The 24,537-nt window shown below is 42.6% G+C and overlaps 1 protein-coding gene across 5 annotated transcripts; it reads right to left on the minus strand.

The window, feature by feature from the left end:
* Window positions 1-1,788: 1,788 nt before the first annotated feature.
* LOC105028059 (tenascin-X) lies at window positions 1,789-24,537 on the minus strand. Of its 5 annotated transcripts, none has more exons than XM_010900516.3 (18): window positions 24,452-24,537; window positions 20,448-21,083; window positions 18,899-19,987; window positions 16,988-17,103; window positions 10,976-11,129; window positions 10,587-10,865; window positions 7,801-9,750; window positions 5,845-5,967; window positions 5,579-5,722; window positions 4,982-5,101; window positions 4,546-4,698; window positions 4,263-4,399; window positions 4,020-4,152; window positions 3,750-3,901; window positions 3,476-3,572; window positions 2,800-2,961; window positions 2,454-2,617; window positions 1,789-2,362 (listed from the first exon to the last, which is right to left on the minus strand). In XM_010900516.3, exons 2-18 carry the CDS (start codon window positions 20,845-20,847, stop codon window positions 2,264-2,266), a joined length of 5,472 nt encoding a protein of 1,823 aa, XP_010898818.2. In that variant the 5' UTR covers window positions 20,848-21,083; window positions 24,452-24,537; the 3' UTR covers window positions 1,789-2,263. The 5 variants fall into 5 exon arrangements, 4 of the variants coding, with proteins under 4 accessions (XP_010898818.2, XP_019905534.2, XP_010898820.2 ...); XM_020049975.2 differs by lacking the exon at window positions 24,452-24,537 and adding an exon at window positions 21,579-21,633; XM_010900518.3 differs by lacking the exon at window positions 7,801-9,750.

Here is a 24,537-nt window from a genome sequence, read left to right on the forward strand (position 1 = left end):
TAATAAGACGAATATTACAAATTGTCATGCAGTTATTAATGCTAATGAATGGTACTCCACATCATATCATCATCTTTTATTCCTCTTTTTAAACTGCCAAATAAAACAATTTTATTTCTTTCTACCTCCCTGGTGATCGTCTCAATCTCCACGTGAGAGAAGTTTCTCTTTTTTGCCGTCTTCCGTGTGTCCATGGCGTAAAATGAGGGCGTGGGGGAAGCGGAGACTTGAATATATAGGGGCGTGTTATTCTAATGACGATCGTTTTCAGCCGCGGCATTTATCAAGGACAGGTATTGCGTACACCTGGATTTTAAAGGTACGCACAGCTTCATTAATCAGGCGGTGAGAGGAGTGTAAGCAAAATCTTACGCCAACATATACGCCCGTTTCTACGCAAGAATGATAAATGAGGGCCAATGAGATGGTTTGAAACCTGAATACTGATTGGCTAATCGCTGTGGTTTATGAGCCGTTTACTATGGATATGACATTTTTACACTTTTACTTTTTTAATGCATTGGTTTATAAGAGCAATAAGGCATATTGGTGCTTGTGATATATTGCTAATATATCATGGTTAAGAGCTGTGTTCAGGCACTGCAATATTTTGTGCTTAAGAAGAGGTCTTAGCCATGGAAAATTGTCTGTATGCTGTACCACACTCAATTGTGGTTTGGTTGTTTTGAATCCTGAATGCTGGTTGGCTGACCATCGTGTTATATTTGACCGTATACCACAATTATGACATCATATCACTTTTTACTGCAATAGTTGTGTCGGTAACCATCCCAGAATTACAATTAGTTTCTTAAAGGACATTTTTATTTAAGGCTGTACATATGTGTATGCCGAAGCTTGCCTACACTGATGAATAAATGTGCATTCGACATCCTGTAACAGTCAAAGGTCTGAACACACTTGCCCATCCAAGTGCAGAGTAAGAGTTGAAGAGTTAAATGCATTAGACTAAATTTAACTAAAATATGTTTTTTTCCACTGATTTTTGCAATAGGAAAACCTGTATTCACTACTGGCTTCACGTGGGTTTCCTGATCAGGAAGCTGGGTTGCTGGAGGAACATGTGCCTGGGCTTTTACAGCAACCTTGTTAAGGTTTGACCAAATAACCAAGTAAGATGGAGCCTCTCTTTGTATGTCTGTTAGGTAACAAAAGAGGTTATTTCCTGTGTATCAGAGATTCCATTACCTGAGAACCTTAGCGCCAATACTTATGTATATTGAGTAATTTGATTAAAACAATCTTATCCTATTCACATGTGAAGGTTCAGCTAAAGGGACACTTTATACTGGTAAGCACTGGTGTACCCAACTATAAAAAAGTTTAGAGCATCTCATAACATTTTGGAAAATCTGAAAATTAAGATTGCTTTAATTGATTGTGATGCATCTTCTATTGGGCCTAAATGAGCTCCACCTGCTTGTGAGCATTGTGCCATAGAAACAAACATTTTATTTGTCAAACTGCTCATGTGCTCAGTCTAACTAATAATGTTTTGGGTGCTTTATTATCCACTCTATGCATTCATTATATTTGTAAGTACGTGTTAAGTTTTGTTTTCATGCTGATGATACAGTACTACATGATGCAGCTCTTTCAGTGGAGTAAGTGCAGCCTTTGGTGAAGTCTTTCACAGTGAGCAATGGGCATTGTGAATACATTAGGACTAATGAGGGAGGTTACTAACTAACGTATCCTTGTAATCCTTTTGGTATTCTTTTAAAATACCACAAAAAGACAATTCAGAAAGCCAGCATTTTGATGAAACACTTTTAATGGGCAGCATCTGCTACCATTCTTTTATTATTGTGTACCACATTTTGAGAATACATACATCAACATCCAAGAAGACCAAGGACAAACACAGGAACTTGATAATTACCAGTCCAGTACAAAAATCTTCATTATTCACCCGCTCATTTCCACGGTTGTATCATCGTAGTGAGGGGACAGTGCATACATTTTTACAGCTGAAACGAGGGGTACCACAACACTTAAGAATAATAAAAAAAAGGAAATTGCAAAGGTAATCTAGAAACTGTACAATATACAGTAACATACAGGTTACTGTCCTCTATACATTTGAAAAAATCTGATCGCTTTAGTCTGGAGAGCAAGGCACAGACATTTTCAAACGGTAGCTAATAGATGCATACTGTTCATGCATGCATGATTGAGTGTGTGTGCGCGCGTGTGTTAATAATAGTGTGCCTTTCTCCCCTTCTAATTATTGGTCCACCACTTATCCCTGAACCGGAGGAGTGAACGATGCTGGCCGGAACTTCATCTCAGTGGAAGGGATGGAAAAATCTTTGCCTTTCCAGGTAGTCCAGATCACTCCCTGAGGACAGACGAAGACAATTCCGTTTAGCAAACTGACTGTATTACTTGACTTTATACTGTGGTGAGAGACGACATGAGATCAGCATTACCTGGTGGTGGACGTTGGTGTTGTAGAGGCCGTTCAGGTTGGCCTCGTGGCAGTTCTTGTACCACCAGCCCCCCCTGTAGGACATGGCGCAGCGGGTGATGAAGGGCATGGGGTCCCTGTCTTTAGTAGAGAAGGGCCGTCCGTTGTGGTAACTCATAGAGTCACCTACCCAGACCAAAAGTGTAGAGAGAACACGGCCAAGGGGGGCGTGGAAAGACGGATAGCAGGTGGAAAACAGGCCGGATCGAGGGATGGTGAGGAAAGGGGAGGAGACAGGTTCAAAGGTTATTTGGGAAGATGCGCATTAGTGGGTCAGATCTTTGTAGTGGACCCCGCTCAGTTCTCACCCGCCGTGCCGCTGTACCCGGACACCTTGAGCGCGTAGTTCCTCCTGAAGGTGTCCACTGAGAACGTGGAGTACTTGGCGAACACGGACTCGTCCCCTACGCGCAAGTCCACGCGTAGTGTCATCGGTGCCACGCTGGTTAGATCGTGTAGGTTCTCGTTACCTACAGATGGACAAGAGAGGAGTGGAATTGTTGCAGCACACACAAACGTACCTCTGAGCTCCTGAACTATTTATTACCTTTAGGGGGCGCTCAAGACTTATTTTCATCAGAGCTGAAGTACACAGTGGAAATGCCCCACAATGTCAGAATTCAATGGATGCTGCACTACCATTGCTAAGGCTCACACAAATTGCTACAGTGAAGTTAGAGGGCTTTGAATGAGAGGCCTTCTGCTGATGCCCCTTGGTTTTCATTCTGATTGTGCACCAACAGTGTCAGTAGTCGACTCTTTTCTACCCCCCGCAATGCATTTTCACATTTATCTGGAGTTGTACTGTTTAATTTCTGTGCCTAACAGTCCATCTATTTACAGAGTTGCATGCACAAGGGCATGCGCTGTTTAGGTTGAAGTGACAGTTTAGCTTTGTGCCATCTGTATAACAGTTCTTTGATGTTGCGCTGGTGCAATGCTGAAGATGGTGAAAACAAACGTGGTGTGACGAATTACTCTTACCCAGCCAAAATTCCCCACTTAGTTCTCCAAACCCTCGGCTGTAGTTCTTCCAGCCTCTAAAGAAGTCAGTTTTCCCATTCATCCTTCGCTGGAAGACCTGAATAGCAAAAACTCATGCAGCTGAATGAATGCCTTTCGTAAACAACCTTTACCTACTCTTGACAGTTCAGGAATGTTGTTGTTTTGCGGTCAACCTTTTTAACAAATCATGCTCAATCTATTGTCTATGTCTGAATATCTCTATTCAGTAGTCCCTTCAGCAGTGACCTCTCACCGTCCAGCCGCCCCCATCAGTCTCTTGGTCACAGTAGACCAAAAGTGGTTTGCCCTGCTTTCCCTTGGGGAAGATCTCTACCTCTCCAGACTCACGAATCCCGTTCAGCAGCTCCTGGGAACAGTCACTTGGGAAGGGGTATCGGAGATTCCCTGATGGACAAAGTCAAAGGGCGGATGTCTTGACTTTTTGAGATGCCGCTTTTGATGTCCGTAATTATTTGCTTAGTACGTGGAATGTCTTGCCTGTATACAGTGTTTGAGCACTTACCTGTCGTGAACTCCGTGGAAAGCGCAGCCGTGTGGCTTCCTCCCCTCTCTCCCTGTAGCTGCACAGTGTACTTGGATAGGGGATGCAGCCTGGTCAGCATGAACTCCGTTTCTGTGGAGTCAACGGTAACTTCCTGTTGGGAAGAAACAGATCCGTCTGTCTGGGCCGGAGATCGTTGGCATTTGCGCCGATCGACTGACAATGGGACGCGTGTCCGTGTCTCCGCCTGTCGATCGGGGTTACCTGAATTTCCTGTCCCACGGTCTGATAGCTCAGCCTGTAGCTTCCCACCGCGGCTGAGGGGGCCTTCCACGTCAACAGCGCGGAGCGAGCGGTCACCTGACTGGCCTCCAGGTCACGCAGGACATCCCCGTCCGACCCTGCCGGACGGACACAGTCAAGCTCGTTTGGGGGATTCGGCAAGAGACACACACCTTCCGTTTCCGTGCCGCCTCAGGGCCAGTTCATTAAGCGTTAGGTTTCAAGCAGCGGGTTAGTTTTCGGGGGGGCGTGCGTGATGACTGACCCCTGGTGGTGGTGAAGACGGCAGTGGCGGGAGAGCTGTCCCGGCTGCCCAGCTGACTGGTCACTCTGACGGTGTATGTGGTGGACGGCTGAAGCTCCTTCAGCTGCTGCTCGGCTGCGTTGCCCGACACAGTGATCATCCGCTCATCTGAGCCTTTGTTGAGCGGGCGACAAAGGAACAAGCGGCAGTGAGAGAGCCAGTGGGTGGCAGTGGGGGGGGTTAGGACTGGATTTCATTCATTTCTAAGTGTTTATTGTAATGCAGTTTGGGTGGTCATAAACTGACTAGCCAAAACAAATATGATCTCATCGTTAATGCCTGTGGCATTGTGTGTGGAAGCTCCGAATGGAAAAGGAAATTCTCTACTTGGGTAGGGCTTTTGACAGTCCAACAGGTTTTTTTTGTAATGGATATCCAACCCTGTGATACCCCTTACCTTTTTCAGAGCCATAAACTACGACATAACGGTCGACTGTTGCTAGTGCTGGTCGCCATAGCAGCAAGGCCTTGGTGTCTGTGACATTAATGGCCCGGAGGTCCGTTGGAGGGTCAGGGACTAAGATCGGTTAAGGTTTGAAAACAAAGCAAGAGTGTTAATTCCCCTTCGATATGCCATTTCAGTTTGGGACATGTCGTAGTGGTAAAGGAGGCTTTTCATTGCTAAAAATGTTGACAGTTTGAAATGGAAGTTGAAGCAGCTCCATAATAGATCCTTTGAGAAAATATCACAATGCACAGATCTTTCCCAGATTCAGAACCTGCTAGAGCAATGATGAGAATACAGGACTCATATAAAATTCTGAGAAGAACACCACACATACGAAAGTAAAAGGTCAAACAGAAAAACACAACTCATCTATGGTTTTCGATGTTTAACTTAATTTGTTGACAAGACACAACCACAGATCAAAGGAAGTGGATGTCAATGTTAATAGTCTAACTTTCTGTCATTTATCATCTGATTATTTCCTGTAATTAAGTTTTATTCCTATAACGGAAAGTGAAATGTGTGAATGAAATACTGTGAACTTACGTGTCACAACCAGGTCTTTGATTGTATCGCTCTCGTCCTGTCCAAGAATAGATATCACACTGACCTCATAGGAGGACCCCGGAGTGAGCTTGGACAGTGGCAGGGTGGAATCCCCAGGGTCCACCAGTACAGAGACAGGCTCCCCTGGAACAGAACAGGCAGATCAAACAGTATGAACCCCTTTACAGATGTGAGAAATAAACATCAAACCGATGTGACTCACCATTCAGGATTTTGACCTCCAAAACATCTGTCTAAGAGCCTACCTTCCATTGTGTTAGTGTAGGTGACCTTGAAGCCACTCACTGGACTCTTTGGCTTGGTCCAGGACACATAGAGAGAAGTGTCTGTCACATCACTGAAGAGAAGACCCGAGGGAGGTTCTGGACCTGGGCATGGGAATGGTAAGCATGATCCAGAGTGAAAACAGGCATAGAAAAAGGCACATAAGAACAGAAAGAAAGAAAGGAGAGAAAAGAAGAAAGAGGGAAGGGAGAGAATAATTAAAGAAATAAAGGAAAAGAGAGAAAAACGTGTAAGAAAAAACAAGGGTAAACATAGTGGACATGGAAACAGTGCAAGAATACGTTTGAAAAACAGGAAATAAGTAGAGAAATGTGAATGTTGGTCATGTGCAGAGAAGAAACACATTAGAAGATCAATAACCCCTAACATGTATGTGCACCAATACTGTTCTTTTCTCACGCTGTTATTATTAGTGCTCCAATGAGTATGTGTGTATATATGCACAGTGCAAACATATATACAGTATACACAGTACAGCATATACTACAACAGACATGGTGTCACTGTTAGATGCATGTTGGACCCTGGAAAGCAGCAAGTGAAAAGGCGCTGGTGTAGCGCTGAGCTGTGCTTTTGATCCTGAAAAAAAGAAGTTTGCTGGAAAGATTCAAGTTAAAATTGTTATTAAAAAAGACAGGAAAAATCGAAAAGATTTTGACAAGTTGAAGGGGAATACTTTAACATACATTTATAGGCAAGATAAAGCAAGAGGGAGAATTTCAAAGGAATTGGAAATGCGTTGGCCAACAGATTTTTAACCTTGAGTGAGCAGGATCCTGCCATAATGATTCCAAATGACATTTGAGTCCTCAACCTCAAAAAAAGATAATTAAAACCTTGTAGAATGACTGTGTTTACAAAATGTATTAAAATACTCATAGGATTAAAATCTGTACATTTCACACTTAAGCTCAGGAAAAACCATAGGGCCCAACCATGGTCTTACCCTGGGGTTTGTGAGTGATGAAGGGTGCCAATGAAGGTTGTTGACTTAAAGCTCACCCTAAGTGAGAGAAGATCAGACCAGCAGTGAATGGCGGTTGTGGGTGAATGGTAGAAGTCTTATAAACTGTTTAACGAAGTCATGTTCATTAGTGTACGTGCTTAACGCATGGATGTGTTTGGGCTGACATACTGTACATATACAAAGTGGAAAACACAGGCTGTATATGTAGTATAGGGACCGGGGACGCTATGGCTTTACGGTGCGTAAAAAAATGACTGACTTACAAAGGTGATAATTATGCTGTTATCACAAAACCCGAATCGTTTATGAACTATCTTGCTCAAGTAGTTTCCCAGTTAGCAACAAAATCTCTCCTGGGTGTTTTTGGCAATGATACCTGTTTTTCCACAGTGCAACCAGTATGGAGACCACACATCACAGGTGCACTCAACACTGCACAACAAGGCTTAAACAAGGAGTTAACATGAAATGCATATGATCAGCAGAAATACATGAACATTTGGTCATGGAACATTTTGTAATTAAAGCTCTGGACCTTTTTTTTTTTTATAACCAGTGCTTTAATTAAAAGTTTTGGATCTCAACGGCGTTAAATACAAACAAACCAAAAGAAACACAAAGAACGGAGTCAATAAGCAGATGAGGCAAATGAACATCAAACACAATGAAGTTATGGTGTCAAGAGTGTGACAGGTTTTGAAATTGACATGGATCAAGCAGCTGTGTAATCCTCTGCTATACTTTATAAGTATGTCACACCAGAGGTGGTTTAGTTTATTAGGATTCCCCTTAGCTATTTCACATGCAGCAGCTATGCTTCCTGTGCGGTGAGAATATCTACTCATCTAATGTGGGTGTCTTGAACAACTTGGGGAAAATATCCTTCCTGTTCTTGAGCTATGAGATTATGAACCCTTTGATTTGGAGAGTTTTTAATTGTGGTTAGTACCTGTACGGACGATGAGTCTGTGAATTTTCGAGCGTATTCCGGGACCTTTCCCAAACACAGACAAGGAGTAGTGGGTCTGCGGCTGAAGATCCTTGAATGGGAATGAGCGAGCCGACCCCGGAAGGACTTTGGAGAATTTGAGAATTCTTCTCTCAACTTTAGCTGTAGTATTGCTGTTGCTGCGCTGACCATTATGATCATTTCTCCTGTTGGAAACACTCTTTTCCTCCCCTCCGTTCTTACCCTGACTCACCTCCCTTTCGCTCACCTCCTTATTCCCCTTGATCTCCTTATCAGTTTGTGCCTCCCCCTCCTCTTCATTACCTTTCTTTGCCTCCTTCTTACTACCTTGTTCTTCTCTTGTTACTATGAAGTTCTTGTACATCCCCTCTGGTGCTCCCCAAATGAGTATGAAACCCCCAGAGGTTAAGCTTCGAACCCCTACTGAGATTAGAGGCTGGCCATTTGTTATGGTAGTGGGGACATCTGATCCATTTATCTGGTTTGGACTACCTCTTGAAACTGCAGTTGTATCCACTAGGCTGCCAAAGTCATGATGTCCTGTTTTTGAATTGTGGCCCATTTGGCGGGAGCTATCCTCACTTCTCCGATGGGTGTAACCTTGCGCTGTAGCTGTGGCATTTTTTCTCTGGAGTAGATCTTTGGGTGTCAGATCTGTGCTCGTCTCGTTCTGTGTGGTGCTGTAGGTGCCCTTTCCCCCCGGTTGCGTGGTTTGAATGATAATGCTGTTGTCGCCTCTGTTTATCTGTTTAGGCGGGAGAGGACTGCGTACGGGACCTCTTGACAAATGCTGAGGAGGTCTCGGGTATGATCGGGTCCTGTTTTGAAATGGTCCCATATTTGGGTATGGGCGTGGCAGCCGAGTCAACTTTGGAGGTAATTGGCGAACAGGTGATGTGCCGCCCACTGTCAGAGTCTTGTTTTGTTCCGTGCTAGACCGTACCCTGCCACCTATTATGTCCCTGTATGTGTCGTGACCGTCCACTATCACGGCAGCACCATCTTTGGTGGAGTGCAATTCCTCTGAATTGACAGAAGCTGAATGGTCTCCTTTACCACTTTGTTCTGATTCATTGGAGGACACTGGTGGCCTCTTTGGCTGAGCATCTGGAGGCAGGGTTGAGAAACGGGCAGGGGAAACAGACAATGCCTTACCAGCCTTTGATTGATCAGGTTTTGGAGGAGCTGAAGTAGGCTGTGGCTTATTGGAAGCTGGTGATTCTAGTGAAGGTGAAGAGGCAGTTGGATATCGGTGACCAGTGATTGTATGTTCCAAGCCCTCTCTCCCGGGTCCTGGTCCATTTATTTCGGTCTCTCTACCATGTTTGGTGTCTGATAGGTCCTTTATGTGAGGAATTTCAGGAAGGATTACAGCAGGATGTGTCTTGGTCAAAGTTCCACTATTTTCTCCACGAAGATTTATCTCCAGTTTAGTGTCTTTAACAGTTATTGCCTTAGTCTTGTCACCAGCAATTGGGTTTTTTGGTTTAGACTCATCATCTACAGTCTTTTTGATGCCCAGTATTGGATTTCTGCTTGCAGGCTTTTGTAGGAGACTCTGACCCACTCTTCTCACACCTTGGATAACTCTTGTACCATTAAAGCGGATCGAGTCTCCAATTTGTGGTCGCCTGTTCAAGGTTATTTTACCATTGATTTTAGGTACAACCTTTTCTTTTTTGTTGACAAGAAGTCTTGTACTGGTTGAATTAGAAGGGTTCTCTTTGGTTCTGTTGGTGCCATAAACTGTTCCAGAGCCTGGTCCTTGTATAGTCTTTGTCATCTCTGGCCCTTCACCTGTGGTCTTCTTGTTAACCCTCATAGGCTTTGTATTTCCTTCTGCTTGTCCCTTGTGGATTCGTACTCCTGTTGCTATGTGTGAGGTCGCAGTTTCTATTGCCTTCCTGGATATTGTTTTTGTGGATTTTCCTAGAGGCGTGAAGTGATCATTTAGAATCAAAGGCAACACTGTTTTCTTAATCTAGCTACAAGAGGGAGAAGCATTGTTAGATCCAAATGGTGAAATCACATATTATATTTAAACACTGAATTGTGTTTCACAACAGCACCCACATTTTCATTATTGGAGAAAATAGTTGGCATATGTGCTGTTCAAACCTGCAGGAAAAGGTGGAAAGATTATTACATTTAGTCATCAAAACAACCTTTCATTGTTCGGGTGCTGAAATATTCAATGTTATGAGTTAAGTCTGTTCTGCTACTGAAAAAGAGAGCAACATTAATCATCACCATTGCGGAAAGAAAAAACTAAATATATTTCAAGAAGGGAGATTGGCTTAGTACCAGAAGGCAATTTTATATTGTACTTAAATTAATTTCAATGAAACATTTTAAAATCCCTTCCAATTTTCTGCTCTATTGAATAATGACGTTTCCAGAGATTTTAACTTCAGTGGGATTACGCTTCACAAGAGCAGGACTGGCCCTGCTATATTCACATTGCCAGGGAATCCAATCTTTTTAAAAGATTTCTTGCTCTCTCTCTCTCTAAACAATGACTTTGTCTTTCCTGCTCCTTATGCTTAGTTCAAAATGTTTGTTGTTTCATGACTGTATATTTGTGCAACTCTGAAATGACATGGTAAAATCCATTAGTTTGCGCTTGAGCAAGGCTCTTAACCCTCATTGCTCCTCTAAGTCACTCTGGACAATCAATATTGCTTAATATACAATCCAGTCCCTGAATCTTTTGTTATACAAAGTAATAATTAAAGGAAGCAGCCCCCTCATCCAGAAAAACTCACCAGGAGTGACTTGGACTGTTGCTGGCTTGCTCTTGATTTTGCCTTTTTCTGCCACCAGTGTGATGTCATACAAACGTCCCGGGTCCAAACCATCAATCTGGGCTGAGTCCCGCTCAGGAGGCAGGGTTAACTCTTGTCTACCTTTGGCATTTCCGTCTTTCTGATGGGGTTCAACACTTAAGCGATACCTGTCAATGTCCCCCTGCGATTGTTCCCATTGTACGACTGCGGATGTCGTGGTTGTCTTGACAACTCGAAGGTTTGTGGGACCAGAGATAACTGGGCGGTGAATGGGAGGAAAGCAGTAACAAATCTTATTAGCATTTACATATCTTTAATAATCAAAGTAGCAGATGATGATGAGGGCAAAATGCGGTTTCCTGACTCACGAGTGGTGAATTCTGCTGTGCTGTTAGCACCCAATTTCCCATCTATTTCTCCCTTGACTGTCACCGTGTATTCCTGCCCAGCCGCCAGGCCTGTTTGGGTGTAGGTGGTGAGCTTGCCTCCAACTTGGGATGTTATCTGTTGATCGCCCTCTTTCTGTGGCACAGAAAACTATAAATGTAACATTTGCCCTTTTGATTAATATGCCAACATACAACATCCCTACTGTGAAATATGGTGGTGGAAGCATAATGTCATGGGAATGTTTCTTATTGTCATGGACTGGAACATTGTCAGGAGGGAAGGGAAGCTTTAATCGTGTACGTATGGCACAATGTGTGTGAGTGATTCTTCACATTAGTACCTAAAATAAAATGGCCACTGCTGACAAACATTCACATGGGTGGGGTTGCAAACATGGTCAAGACTCAAAATATGCTTGAACATATCGACCACAAGATGAGTCTATAACAGGCACGTGTTTCATCAATCTGACTTAAGACATTTGGTACAGATACTCATTGCAATATCTTAAAAACCACCTGCAGGGAATATTATTAATACCATACAGGAAGAAATGTACAGTCCCTTTGTTGTTGTTTTTTTATATACATATATGTTTTTACTGTATAGAAATAAGGCACTTTATGTATCTAGTTCCTTTATTTTAACATGCGTTTGGCTGAATTATGTTCATTAGTTGGTTCCAATACAATACCAAGATTATGACTTTGCATTTTGTTGTCCCCATGGACTACCTATCTGTATCCATTAATTTGTTTGTTCTGTAAGTTTATCACACGTGATATTCAAGTCACCACTGGCCTAATTTTGACTAAACTTGGATCAATAATGCATCCAGCCACATAGATTCATCCAATAGTAATCAACTGAAATGTGTCAGTCACTTGCAATGCAACAGACAAGACTGACAGGATTTTGCCAAACTATACGTGGGTGAATGAAGATCATATTCTACAGGATCATTTCAGAAATCGATGTAAAACATGCTACTAAAACTTAAATAATATTGTTATTCTTGAATCTATGCATTGGAAAGCGCCAGTATTTCCATTAATATAAAAGCAATAGGTTCAGGTTTTACTCAATTACTCCAAGTTGGTGGTGCATTCCAGGTTTTTCTCCATTGTGTAATATATTTTTTTTCATAATATGAAATGGGACCCAGATGGGTTGCCAGGTTGCACAGCACTGATTTAGTTCAGATAATCTCAGAACAGTGTCAGTATGTCGCGCTCTAGTTCTCCTGTTCTTTTTCCCGATGGACACGTTTCCAGAGATTAGCGTGTTCTTCTTTATATTTCACATTGCGGGGCTCGTGGCCTGTTCAGTTCGTTTGTGTTGTTTGTCTGTAAACAAGAGGGAGGATTGTGTATCTCCCTCATTCATTCTCTTCCGCTGTGTGTCACAGCTGCCGACCAGTGATGTCATTTGTCTGGCGTGGGCCATGTTTTTGACAGTGTTTATGGCTGCCCTAGCAACAAGCATCCCACATCTGCATCTTTTCCTCTCCCCTGCTGCCACCTCTCTCTATCTTCCACTATCCTTCCCTTTCCCTAACGGTCGCTTCTGTAAGACTTTCTCCATTGCTCATTGTTCTCAACCCTCATTATCTATCCTCTTTGTGCCTGTATCCCTCGCTCCATGTTTCTCACACCTACTCCTGTCAGTTATTCCCTGTTGCTGCTGTTGTCTCAATCTCCTTATTACCACTGAATCCTCTCCATTACGTGTCAAAATGGCACTGGGTTTTTACAGTCTGGTGCCCTATTCTGGCATCCTTTAATGAAGAATGACCATCCCATAATTCGACTCATGTTAAGTAGAAAAAAGTGAGTCCTGGGATTTGTGCTATATTTTCCTTTAGTCATTTTGGTAGTCATTGAGGAGTTTCTGTTGTGTCACTGTTCTAGATTACACAAATCTAATGTCGTAAGGTTCTTTGAATGTATTCAGACCAATTCACTTTCTCCACATTTTGTTGTGTTATAGACTTCATTTTTAATTGATTAAAAACAATGGTGCCATCAATCTGCAACCAATACCCCATAATGACCAAGCAAAAACACGTTTTTAGAAAACTATAAAAGACTGAAATCTCTCATATTATTATTATTTAGTAATGCTGTTCTGAACAAAATGGTTGTTTTGGCGTGCCTTCCTATGGGCTATGGTTCGTTAGGCAAAAACCTCTTGGTACATCTGGGGATTGAGACTACCTCTTCTTGTTTGGAGTTTAGAATGAGCTTTTTCCCTTGCAAAACCGCTAATTCTTTCTACCTCATCCACATTTCTTTTATATTTATTTACGTTTTAGCATAACAGGAGCCACATATACCGCTTTAGAAAACCCATCATTCAGCGTTACTGGTCTTATTAGATCTTCTAAAGCGAGTGTGTAGTCCAGTCGCACTAACAATGATTTACCTAAGAAAACGTTCTGTTTGTTTCTCAAAAACTGATGTGGTTCACCACAAACACGATATACATCCAAAGATTTTGATGGGGTTTTATTTGGTGATTTTGCTGCCATCCTGACTTTGCTAGCTACTGTTGTACTGTTGTCTTGTGAGCACCTGTATAAGCCCATCCCAAGCAATGAATTTGTTTGTGTTAACATGTTTGAGACATTAGCCCAAACAAGGAATTAAATTGGGTTAATGTGTTTTGACCCCATTTGCAACCAAAAATCCTATAGGTATTCCCCAGGCCAAGCGACAAGCCAGGGCTGGTTTAAGAGGCTAGCAAGAACCCAATGGCCACACTAACAGAGCTTCTTCCAGAGTTTTTCTGCAGACATGGGAGGATAGCACTCCATAAATCTGGCCTTTATGGTAGAGGAGGCCTTTATGGTGGAGGAGCCTTTAAGGAGGCCTCTCCTGATTGAAAGGCATATGACATGATGCTAGAAGGATTCTGAGAGCATAATAAAAAAGATGTTCTGGTCTGATGAGACCAAAATCAAACGACTAGGCCTAAATGCCAAGCACTTAAGAAAACCTGATCCATTGTGCACAGGACGTTAGACTGGGTAAAAGATGAATCTTTCAGCATGACTTTGACCCGTAGCACACTAGACAGTGCTTGAGGGGTTTTGGCACAAGTCTGAATGTCCTTGAGTGACCCAGCCAAAGCCCAGACTTGAACCCTGTTGAACATCTGTGGGTAGTCCAGAAGATCGCAGCTCGCCAACGCTCCCCATCCAATCTGACTGAAGTGGGAGTGAGAGAAACTCCTGGTAGGGGCATATCCAAGAAGACTCAAAGCTGTTGCTGCCAAAGGCCCTTCTAATAAAGTATTGAAAGAAGTATCTGAATACTTACAGTTAGGTCCGGAAATAATTGGAGTTTTGTTATTTTGACTGTTTACCAAAATATATTCAAGTTACAGTTCAATATTGAATATGGGCTTAAAGTGCAGCCTCTCAGCTTTAATATGGGGGTATTCACATCCAAATTGGAGGTGGTGTTTAGGAATTACAGTTTTATGTAGCCCCTTTTTCAAGGGACCAAAAGTAATTGGACAATTTTCTCAAAAGCTGTTTAATGATAATGTGTGGGCTATTCCTTTGTTATTTCTTCATCAATTAAGCAAGTGAAAGGTCTGGAGTTGATTCCAGGTGTGGCATTCACATTTGGAAGCTGGTGCTGTGAACCCAAAATGTGCGGTCAAGTGAAACAGGCCATCCTTAGGCTGCAGCTTCGTTTTTTTTTTTTTTATCCATCAGAGAGATAGCAGGAACATTAGGAGTAACCAAATCAGCAGTTTGGAAAATTAGGAGTAACCAAATCAGCAGTTTGGTACATTCGGAGTAAAAAAGAACACACTAACACAAAAAGGCCTGGACGTCCACAGAAGACAACCTTTACCACAATGATGGGAAGAAAAAAGTATTGAGAAGGCTTGGAAAGGCTTATGATCTGAAGCATACCACATTATCTGTAAAACCCGGTGGAGGCAGTGTGATGGCATGGGCATGCATGGCTTCCAATGGCACTCGGTCACTAGTGTTCATTTATGATGTAACAGAAGACAGAAGCAGCCGGATGAATTCTGAAATGTATAGGGGGATATTGTCTGCTCAGATTCAGCCAAATTCAGCAAAGTTGATTGGACAGCGCTTCACTTTAGAGATTTTTAGACAATTACCTAAAACATACTGCGAAAGCAACCTAGGAGTTTTTTAAGGCAGTGGAATACTCAGCAATGGCTGAGTCAACCACCTGATCTCAACCTGATTAAGTATGCATTTCACTTGCTGAAGACAAAACTTAAGGCAGAAAGACCCACGAACAAACAACAAGTGAAGACACAAAGGGGGAAACCCAGCATTTGGTGATGTCCATGCGTTCCAGACTTCAAGCAGTCATTGCCTGCAAAGGATTATCAACGAAGTATCAAAAATGAAAATGTTGATTATGACTGTTAATTTGTCCAGTTACATTTGAGCCCCTGAAATAAGGGGACTGTGTATGAAAATGGTTGCAATTCCTAAACGTGACTTGAATTAAAGCTGAAAGTCTGCACTTCAATTGCATCTCGGTTGTTTCATTTCAAATCCATTGTGGTGACGTACAGAGCCCAAATTATGAAAATTGTGTCAGTGTCGAGATATTTCCGGACCTAACTCCATGTACATGAGATATTTCGGTGGGGGGGGGGGGGGGGTCAATAAATTGCCACACGTGTTTAGTCATTGTGGGGTATTGAGTGTCGATTTATGTCAAACAATTTGTGTAATCAATTATTAAATCTATAACACAATGTGGAGAATAAGTTAAATTAATAGTTTCTGAAGGCACTGCAGATATGGCTTACCTAGAGTGTTTGTAATAGCAAAGGGCCAACAACATGTGCATGATGATTTCCAATCCAGTTTTTCATTGTGTACGTCTGACGTAACCCCTCTGTGCAGATTGGGAGCATATGTTTGATTAATTGGGACGATTACAGCAGGAGACTTATACACATGAAAGCTTCACACATGGCCCGGATATTATGGATATTGTATTGGATCATAGCAATGTACCATAGGCTTTTTTGTTATTTGCAGTGGCAATGCTACTGTATGTTAACTGAACTTGACCTCAATAGGACGTTAGGCTTCAGTACCACACTATATCATTCTGCAGTGCAAATCAGTGAAATGTTTAAAACTTAGAGTACAAAGGCAGCTTTGAATACAATTGGTAGCATGTGTCTTTGATTGTTATTTCACTGGAATTCATTTGTTCCATGTGTTAGGTCTGTACCTGTGCGTTTTCCTTTTGAGGGTACCGTAATCTTATTGGGTGCTCCCCTCAAAAGTCAATTGGCAGATTCTTTTTTATAATAATATGAAAACTACAGGCCTTTCAACTGAAATTCTCTTGCTGGCAATGTGATGAGATTTCACTCCAGATAGAAGCCATCAATCTTGTGTTTTGGTCATAATAATTGAGTATTCAGTGCAAGTCAAGTTACTAAATAAATGTACTTGTTATGCATGTATGGAAAGGGTATGCCTTGATGGTCATTTTAAAGAATGCTTTTCCTTCTCCAACCTCATTAACTTTGTTTAAATCCTCCACATACATAATTCATCTAGCTTATTGATTACATTAGGAACAATTCATGGCAATGTAAGTTTGTCATTTTCTTACCTGTTTGCATTATTTAGCCAACACAAAACAAATCCATAACTTAAACTCTCATTTTGATTTGGACTGATTTATTTTGCATGGTTTACATTCTTGGGCATAGAAAATATAGACTTTGGTTCAATGTGGTGCTGTGGTTGTCTCATTGTTGTCATCCCGTCTTTCACAAATGTTTCATTTCTAGAAACAGTTTGTAAAGGGGATGGCTCACAACTAAATTCAGATGTTTCTATAAAAAGAATGCACCACCATGACTTTTACACTTAACCTGAAATTTGCCCTCAAAACAAGTATTAAACCCATTTGGGGAAGTTGCCTGCGGGTTGTGTACACGATGTGTCTGGGTGTTGGTACCTGGCTGACGAAAGTGAGGTGGTAGGTGTCATACTGGACTGGAGGTGGAGTCCAGAAGAGGGTGACTGAGGATTCAGTGATGTCCTTGGTTCTGAGTTGCGACACACCAGACATGGCTACAGAGAAGGAAAGTTAGGGGGCTTACTTCCATCCGTTCAAGCCAACAGTGCCAGTCTATGTTTCCATGCATTGGCTGAATCAGTGATCAGCTATTTCAGTATAGGCAGGGTACGTCATTCATCACAGGGCTGCAGTGGCTCGAAGGTTTTTATATTTCCATAATATCCACTCGTACTCATGTCTTACAGTGCTAGATAATGTATCCTGTTTTGAATCAGTTAAAATGTTGATTGATTGTTTATTAATTGTAATTTTATTAACATTGTGTGATTGGTTATATTAATTTCTGCTACTCGGTTTGCTAAAATGTACTTAAAAGAGCCTGCGGAGTTCACTTTGACCTTGATAAATATGGTAATGGCTATTAACAGCTATACGTCTTAAATAACCATCTACAATTTTAGCTCAATATTTAAGAAGCTTAAACCAACTGTAGCTGTGATAAATGTGCTCGGAAACTTGCCTGGTATTTTGCCCCCACGCATGGTTCAAGAGGTAAAACATTCTCCAAGGATCACAGGTGGAGAATTGCAGTTGGTTGAATTGTGGGGTTACCAAGTCTTCAAAACCAAAATTAGACTCCACCTCCATGCCAAAAAGCTATCTGTAAGTCTTTGAAAGATGAAAGCCTCAACTCTCTAAATGTTAGTGCATAGACTTTGCTGATGTCACGGTACGATGAGGATCAGCGCCACCGTGCCGTGCTCTCCCAGTTCCCGTCACTCCACAAACACATCCTGGACTAGTTTTGTGTCACATGTCTTCAATCATTCACACCAGGTCCCAATCATTCTGTCAGTATGTGTTTAAATGTTTCTCCTCTGCTCCCTTCACTTGTCGATCATTGTTGTTCTCGTTGTCTGACACACATAACGTGTGAGCGCTTCGGTTTGCTGGTTAAATTCAGCCGCTTTACTTTTGTTAAGTTTGTTTGTATTCTGTGTTTGTTTTGATTAAGAGTCAACATCGACTGAATTCTGCCTGCGCTTGGTTCCTCTCCACCACCACAATCGTTACAGCTAAACTTTATTGGAACTTTAATTAGAACCAGTTTTTATGGTCATATGAAAAATGTGACCACATACACCAGAGGTGGGTTTAGCGTAATAGGAGGATAATCAATAACCTAATCCCCACCGTGAAGTATGGTGGTTGATCTCTAACGCTGTGGCTATTTTCCTTTGATCCAAAGCATTCCTCCACACACACACACACACACACAAAAGGCTTACTAACTACAGAATCAGGCTTTTGCCGTGGCCATCTCAGTTTCCTCACCTAAACGTCTTTCAGAACGTGGGCTGAGCTGAAGACAGAAGTCCAACAGTGACGACCAAGGATCCGGAAAGCCTCTGCATGCATGAATAGTCACAAATCCCTTGCTATGCGTTCTCTCACTTCATCAAACATTGTAAGAACAGACCTCAGTGCTGTTTTGTTGGCAAGAGGAGGTTGCAAGTTTTAAATGCAGGCGTGCCTTAAGTGTTTAATCATTATATGTGTAATTTTTATATTTTATTTTGCTTCACACACATTTATGGCCTTGCCTTGTCGCAGCGACCCCCCCCCCCCCCCCCCAACAGGTTTGAAAGGATCGAAGATGTCCTCCAATGTTCACACCGCTAATCATCTCAGCTTAGCAGCTAGATTTTCCAACGTGATAGAGAGAATACTGAATTCCACAATGACTAAACACTATGATATATCAGTGTGCAGTCTCTTTTCATCGAACAATATAAAAGGTATATGAAGTGTAAAAGGTGTTTTATGAAGTACATTTGGACAACTCACCAGTGCCACAGTCCGCTCCAGTGAACCCAGATTCACACTGCATGCAGTCTGGCGCGGCAAAACCACGCTGGCATACACACCTTCCCTTCACACACCGCCCTTTGTTACTGCAGTTATTGGGACAGCTCTTGGTGGCACAGTCCTGTCCGGTGAAGCCCACTTCACATACACATTTCCCGTTAACGCACTTTCCCTTGTTGCTGCAGTTATTGGGACATGCTTTGGCAGAACAGTCCGGCCCTGTAAAGCCGCTATCGCAGACACATTGGCCATTCACACACTTTCCACGGTTGCTGCAGTTTCCAGGGCAGGGCTTGGTAGAACAGTCTGGGCCCGTAAAACCGCTATCACACACACACTTGCCTTTCACACACTTTCCCCTGTTTTTGCAATTACCAGGGCATGCCTTGGTGGAGCAGTCAGGTCCTGTGAAACCTGGGTTACAAACACACTGGCCATCGACGCATCGTCCCTTGTTGTTACAGTTTCCGGGGCAGGACACTGAAGAGCAGTCAGGTCCTGTGAAACCTGGGTTACAAACACACTGTCCGTCGACGCATTGTCCCTTGTTGTTACAGTTACCGGGGCAGGACACTGAAGAACAGTCAGGTCCTGTGAAACCTGGGTTACAAACACACTGTCCGTCGACGCATCGTCCCTTGTTGTTACAGTTACCGGGGCAGGACACTGAAGAGCAGTCAGGCCCTGTGAAACCTGGGTTACAAACACACTGTCCATCGACGCATCGTCCCTTGTTGTTACAGTTACCGGGGCAGGACACTGAAGAGCAGTCCGGCCCTGTGAAACCTTGGTTACAAACACACTGTCCATCGACGCATTGTCCCTTGTTGTTACAGTTACTGGGGCAGGACACTGAAGAGCAGTCTGGCCCTGTGAAACCTGGGTCACACACACACTGGCCGTTCACACACTTTCCCTTGTCATTGCAGTTCCCGGGGCAGTCGGACAAACTGCAGTCGGGCCCCCTGAACCCTGGAAAGCAGAGACACTTGCCGTCCTCACAACGTCCCTGATCACTGCACTCGTTAGGACAGTCATCAGTCTCCGGCTTGATGGTACATCCAGCACCTAGAGAAGAAGTCCGGAGAGAGACAGTGGAGTAGTGAATAATGGATGTTTTGAACAGATTATTGGATAAACTGTCCCTGCTGTTGCTGAATGTGTCCCAAACTGAAAGAAGGATCAACAGCTAGATTGAGAGATTTGTCTGAGATCATTTCGGGATGTTATAACTGGACCGTGTTCTATAGTTTCTCTCTTCGGTCTGCCTGTTAGGAGAGCCCTCATTACTCAGGTCATTTACAATATAATTTGAGCATGGTTGTTGTCTGTTAGTAACAAATGTGCTCATGACTGAGGTCAGTGATGGATCGTTTTGAAAGTAAATGTGAGAGCTGTTTGTCTGTGTGTATAAATGACAACCAGTTAGATGATTCATAGATGGGAGGAGCTATAGGATGCCGTGTGATTGTCAAAACCAGGCCCAGTTGCTCGGTGAGTCACCTGGCAACGGTCCAACTTACTGTACCTTTGCTCTGCTGGGAAGTGCAGCAGCCCCCTTCTGCCCCTCCACACTTCTCTCTCAGGGCAGACACCTCCTTTTCCAGTCTCTCCACACGGTCTCGTAGAGAGGCAAACTCGGCCTCGCACCCACCTCCGCACGACCCAGGAATCAGTCGGATCCGATGGGTAAGGACCAAAGGAGAACCAGGCTCGAGGTTCAGCTCCTTGCCCTGGGTCGGACCGGAGTCCGATGTGTCCCCCTGAAAACATGTCTCTGAGATCACTTTGATCGGGTGCCTGCCATCTTCTGGCTTTGTGTCCCTGGGTCCCCTTTGCCCCCCGGTCCGTAGGTTCTGGGAACCGGATTGAGTCAGGAGGGCAGGGCAGGCGAGGATCAGTATGAGAAAGGATGGGACTAAAAGCATTTTTGGCTGGAATTTGCCTTCAAGTGAGAGGTAATTTCTGTGGTTGTTGATTGAAGAGAAACGGATATTAAACCACAGAAATTGCACTTTTCAAGGGAAGGTTGGGGTAGATGGATGAACGCTCCTCTGTGAAGTTGCTTTCAAGTCAAGAGGTTTCCTCATAAAGGGGTTGCCTTATTCATGTGAATCTGAAGCATATTCAAAGTCCTTCCTCTCCACTGTATGCCAGGAATTCCCTTTGGAAATAAGACAGTTAAAAACACACATTAAACTGAGGTCTTCTAAGTTAGAAAAATACCACAGTTCCTATGGTGAGCTGGAATAGCCTTTGAGATGTGTAAGGTCCTGTCAATACAGCATGTTGACTTGTAATATATTTGTGTTGAACATTAATTCATTATTCTTTGTCACAAGTGTACCTATTTTCCTAATGCAATTTCATGCAGTTGTGAAACATCAAAATGCTTGTGAACAATTTGCCATTCATGACCAGCCCATTAAAAGCATGGGGCCCTTTTCCAGGCCCAGTCCGTGTTGGTTAAGCTTGTGTTTAGATGGGGTAGGCCTATGGTTTACCGCTGGGACCCAATACGGTCACTTTCCTCATGCCAGCAGGGGATTGAATGTAATGGTTTGGACTGAAGCCCGAGTCTCAGTCTGTGGTATATTGGTACCTGACTGAACACTATCCAGCATGTCCTCAGTCCTCTCAGCGATGGTTAATTTCATACCTGTTGTGTATCACAATGAGGAAACTTTGGTGCAGCCCGGTGTTTTATCTTCAGCCCAATACTCTTCTTCCTCCCTCTGTAATTTTAGGATTTTAAACCCTGAAGATGAAAAGCCTTGTTGAAGCTCTTCTCTGTCTTTCCCACTTTATGCTGAATGTCTCAAACCATGACAGTGAATTGTAAAGTTTCCACACCCATGTTTTTGGAATGAACTGAATTATTATTTATAGTGATCGATCTACATAAGTTGACATACGTCAAAATGACAAAGACAATCCTACATACTTTATTTTGACAAATTAATAACAAATTAGTATCTAGAAAACAGTTTTGCAGAGCTATTCACCTCCTTTGTTGAGGCAAGCCTAAATGTGTTCAGGAGTGAAATTTGTATTTACAATTTTTAGATAATTTATTAAATTATCTGGATTTAAATGTATTTATAAATGACAACCTGTTCCTCTTTCCACCACACATTCGATATCTGAAAATGTCCGTATTCCTGTTTGCATTTTAAACACAGATTCAGCAACAACTTTTTTATATAGACAATAACGAGCAACACAAGGGCAAATAGACACTGGATTTGCTTACTAAGAATACTGTGTAGTTATATATAAGTTACACTTTTGAGTTAAATCTGTTTTAAAATCTGTGGCATGACCTGAGCTTTCTAGGTGTGAACCGAAACACCTTGAACAAGACAGAGGTGTTAAAGAATAATGGAAAACTTGGCACAATCCAGTTGTGTAAAGATTTTAGAGACTTATGTGTTTTCAATGTATTCTCTGGGGGATGAATGCTTTTCTAATAAAGGTATATTATTGTAGTTAGAATTATTAATTTATATTAAAATTTTTATTTAAAACATACATTTGAAACGCAACAAAATATTGAAGAAGTCTGGGGGGTGGGGTAAATACTTGCAATACACAGTATGTGTCCAGAAACTCTAGTAAATGCATCTTAAAATGATGTATTTGCACATGCAGTACAGCTCAAATGACCAGAGGAGTAAAGCATTGCTCCCAATGCATAAACCAGGCCCTGGCTTTCCCAACCTGATATAACGTCATAGAACCTTGGGATTTGAGTGGAGGGTAATAAATAAATACATGGAGGCATAAAAATGAGGTGAGAGAAACAGTAGGAAGGAAAACAAAGAAACAAAGTAACGGAGGTAACCACAACAAGTTATATTCCATTTTACAACACTTTGCTGTCTGAGGTCAAGCATCTTGTCAGCATGAGGATGGTCACAGGCATTCTTCACTCAGGAGTACATTGACTTGGTTGAAATATTTGAGATATTCAAGCAATACAGAGCAATTTGCAATAAATGCATTAATCTTCAAATAGCCAAGTGGGAAAACCACACAGCCTAGTGTTAGTAAAGTCACCTGACTCAACTAAGACGTAGCTATCAACAAAGTCATTTGTAGAAAAATGTGTAAATAATATAAGCATTACGTAAGGAAAGCCAAAGGCGAGGGATGCTGTGGAGTTAATTAAGATAATCTACAACAAGGTGGGATTTCAGAGGTTTTCGGGGAAAATAGGGAGGGACCCTGCTGCTGCCCAAGTTTCAATGAAGCTAGGTGCCAGGACAGAGAAGAGCTTTGACTGAAGCTAAGGCCATTAATCTTAAGGGTTTATGGTTGCATATTATCTCATGAATACCAACGTCTCACACCAGCCTTAGTCATAGTTCAGTCAGATGGTGACGTGCACAGTGCACAAGGGAGGTAGAGGAGGATTAGGGTGAAGACAAAACACTCAACTGCACCTAGCTACTACAGCGATAGTTCTGACTCTACCTGCTGACAACACTGAGTGATGGGCAGCATGGTGATTTTAACAGTCTACCTGATGTTTCCAACTCTTTGATATCCATCTTGGCCTGTAACTCAGTAGAGGACTCAGAGTACTGACATCCTTTGACTGTTTGGTACCTATCACAGCTGTTAATAACAGTATCACAGAAGAGAGCGATATATCTTGAAACACTTAATTCTACAGATGTGTAAGTCAAGTGCACGTTGGGGTGTTTCCAATGGCATTGCATCCTTCGGGTTTTTGTGCCGTATTCCCTCAACCCATCTCCCTCTACTCTCCAGCCCTCCCGCATTCAATCAGCATTGTGAATGCATTTAATTCCCGCAGCCCATCTCCCTCTACTCTCCAGCCCTCCCGCATTCAATCAGCATTGTGAATGCATTTAATTCCCGCAGCCCATCTCCCTCTACTCTCCAGCGCTCCCGCATTCAATCAGCATTGTGAATGCATTTAATTCCCGCAGCCCATCTCCCTCAACTCTCCAGCTCTCCCGCATTCAATCAGCATTGTGAATGCATTTAATTCCCGCAGCCCATCTCCCTCAACTCTCCAGCTCTCCCGCATTCAATCAGCATTGTGCATGCATTTAATTCCCACAGACCATCTCCCTCTACTCTCCAGGTCTCGCACATTCACATTCAAATGGAAAATGAAATAACACAAAAATAGAACTTTGAACAGTGGTCTTAAATTGCATAATGGGTGTTGATTGCATGCATATGTATATTGGCACTAGTGACACATTATTTCTATTAAATCTAGACCGACACTATGAAACAATCCCAGGCTAGAGTAATAAAACATTTACAGGCCAAAGTCCTATAGATTGCCTGGAAAGCTGGTCCCTATGCAGTTGGTCCTTATGCTGTTAGTCATTCCAGATCTAAACTATACATTGCATACTGTGCACTTTGTGGATATATCATTATTGATTTATTCATTTTGATATGCATGGACCATCTCTGAAATGTACTGCCAATATTCAATTTATATTAAGCCTTTATTGCTAATGTAAAGTGCAAATGCATAAGGCTTACCTGGATCAACTCTGCCTCTCTCCCTGACCGGTGTCTGTCTGTCAGTCCAAAGTTTCTTTGCCTGCTCTTGGAACGCTCTGATTGAC

This window comes from Esox lucius, chromosome 10 (genome assembly GCF_011004845.1).
Source record: "Esox lucius isolate fEsoLuc1 chromosome 10, fEsoLuc1.pri, whole genome shotgun sequence".
In the NCBI taxonomy this organism is placed as follows: domain Eukaryota; kingdom Metazoa; phylum Chordata; class Actinopteri; order Esociformes; family Esocidae; genus Esox; species Esox lucius.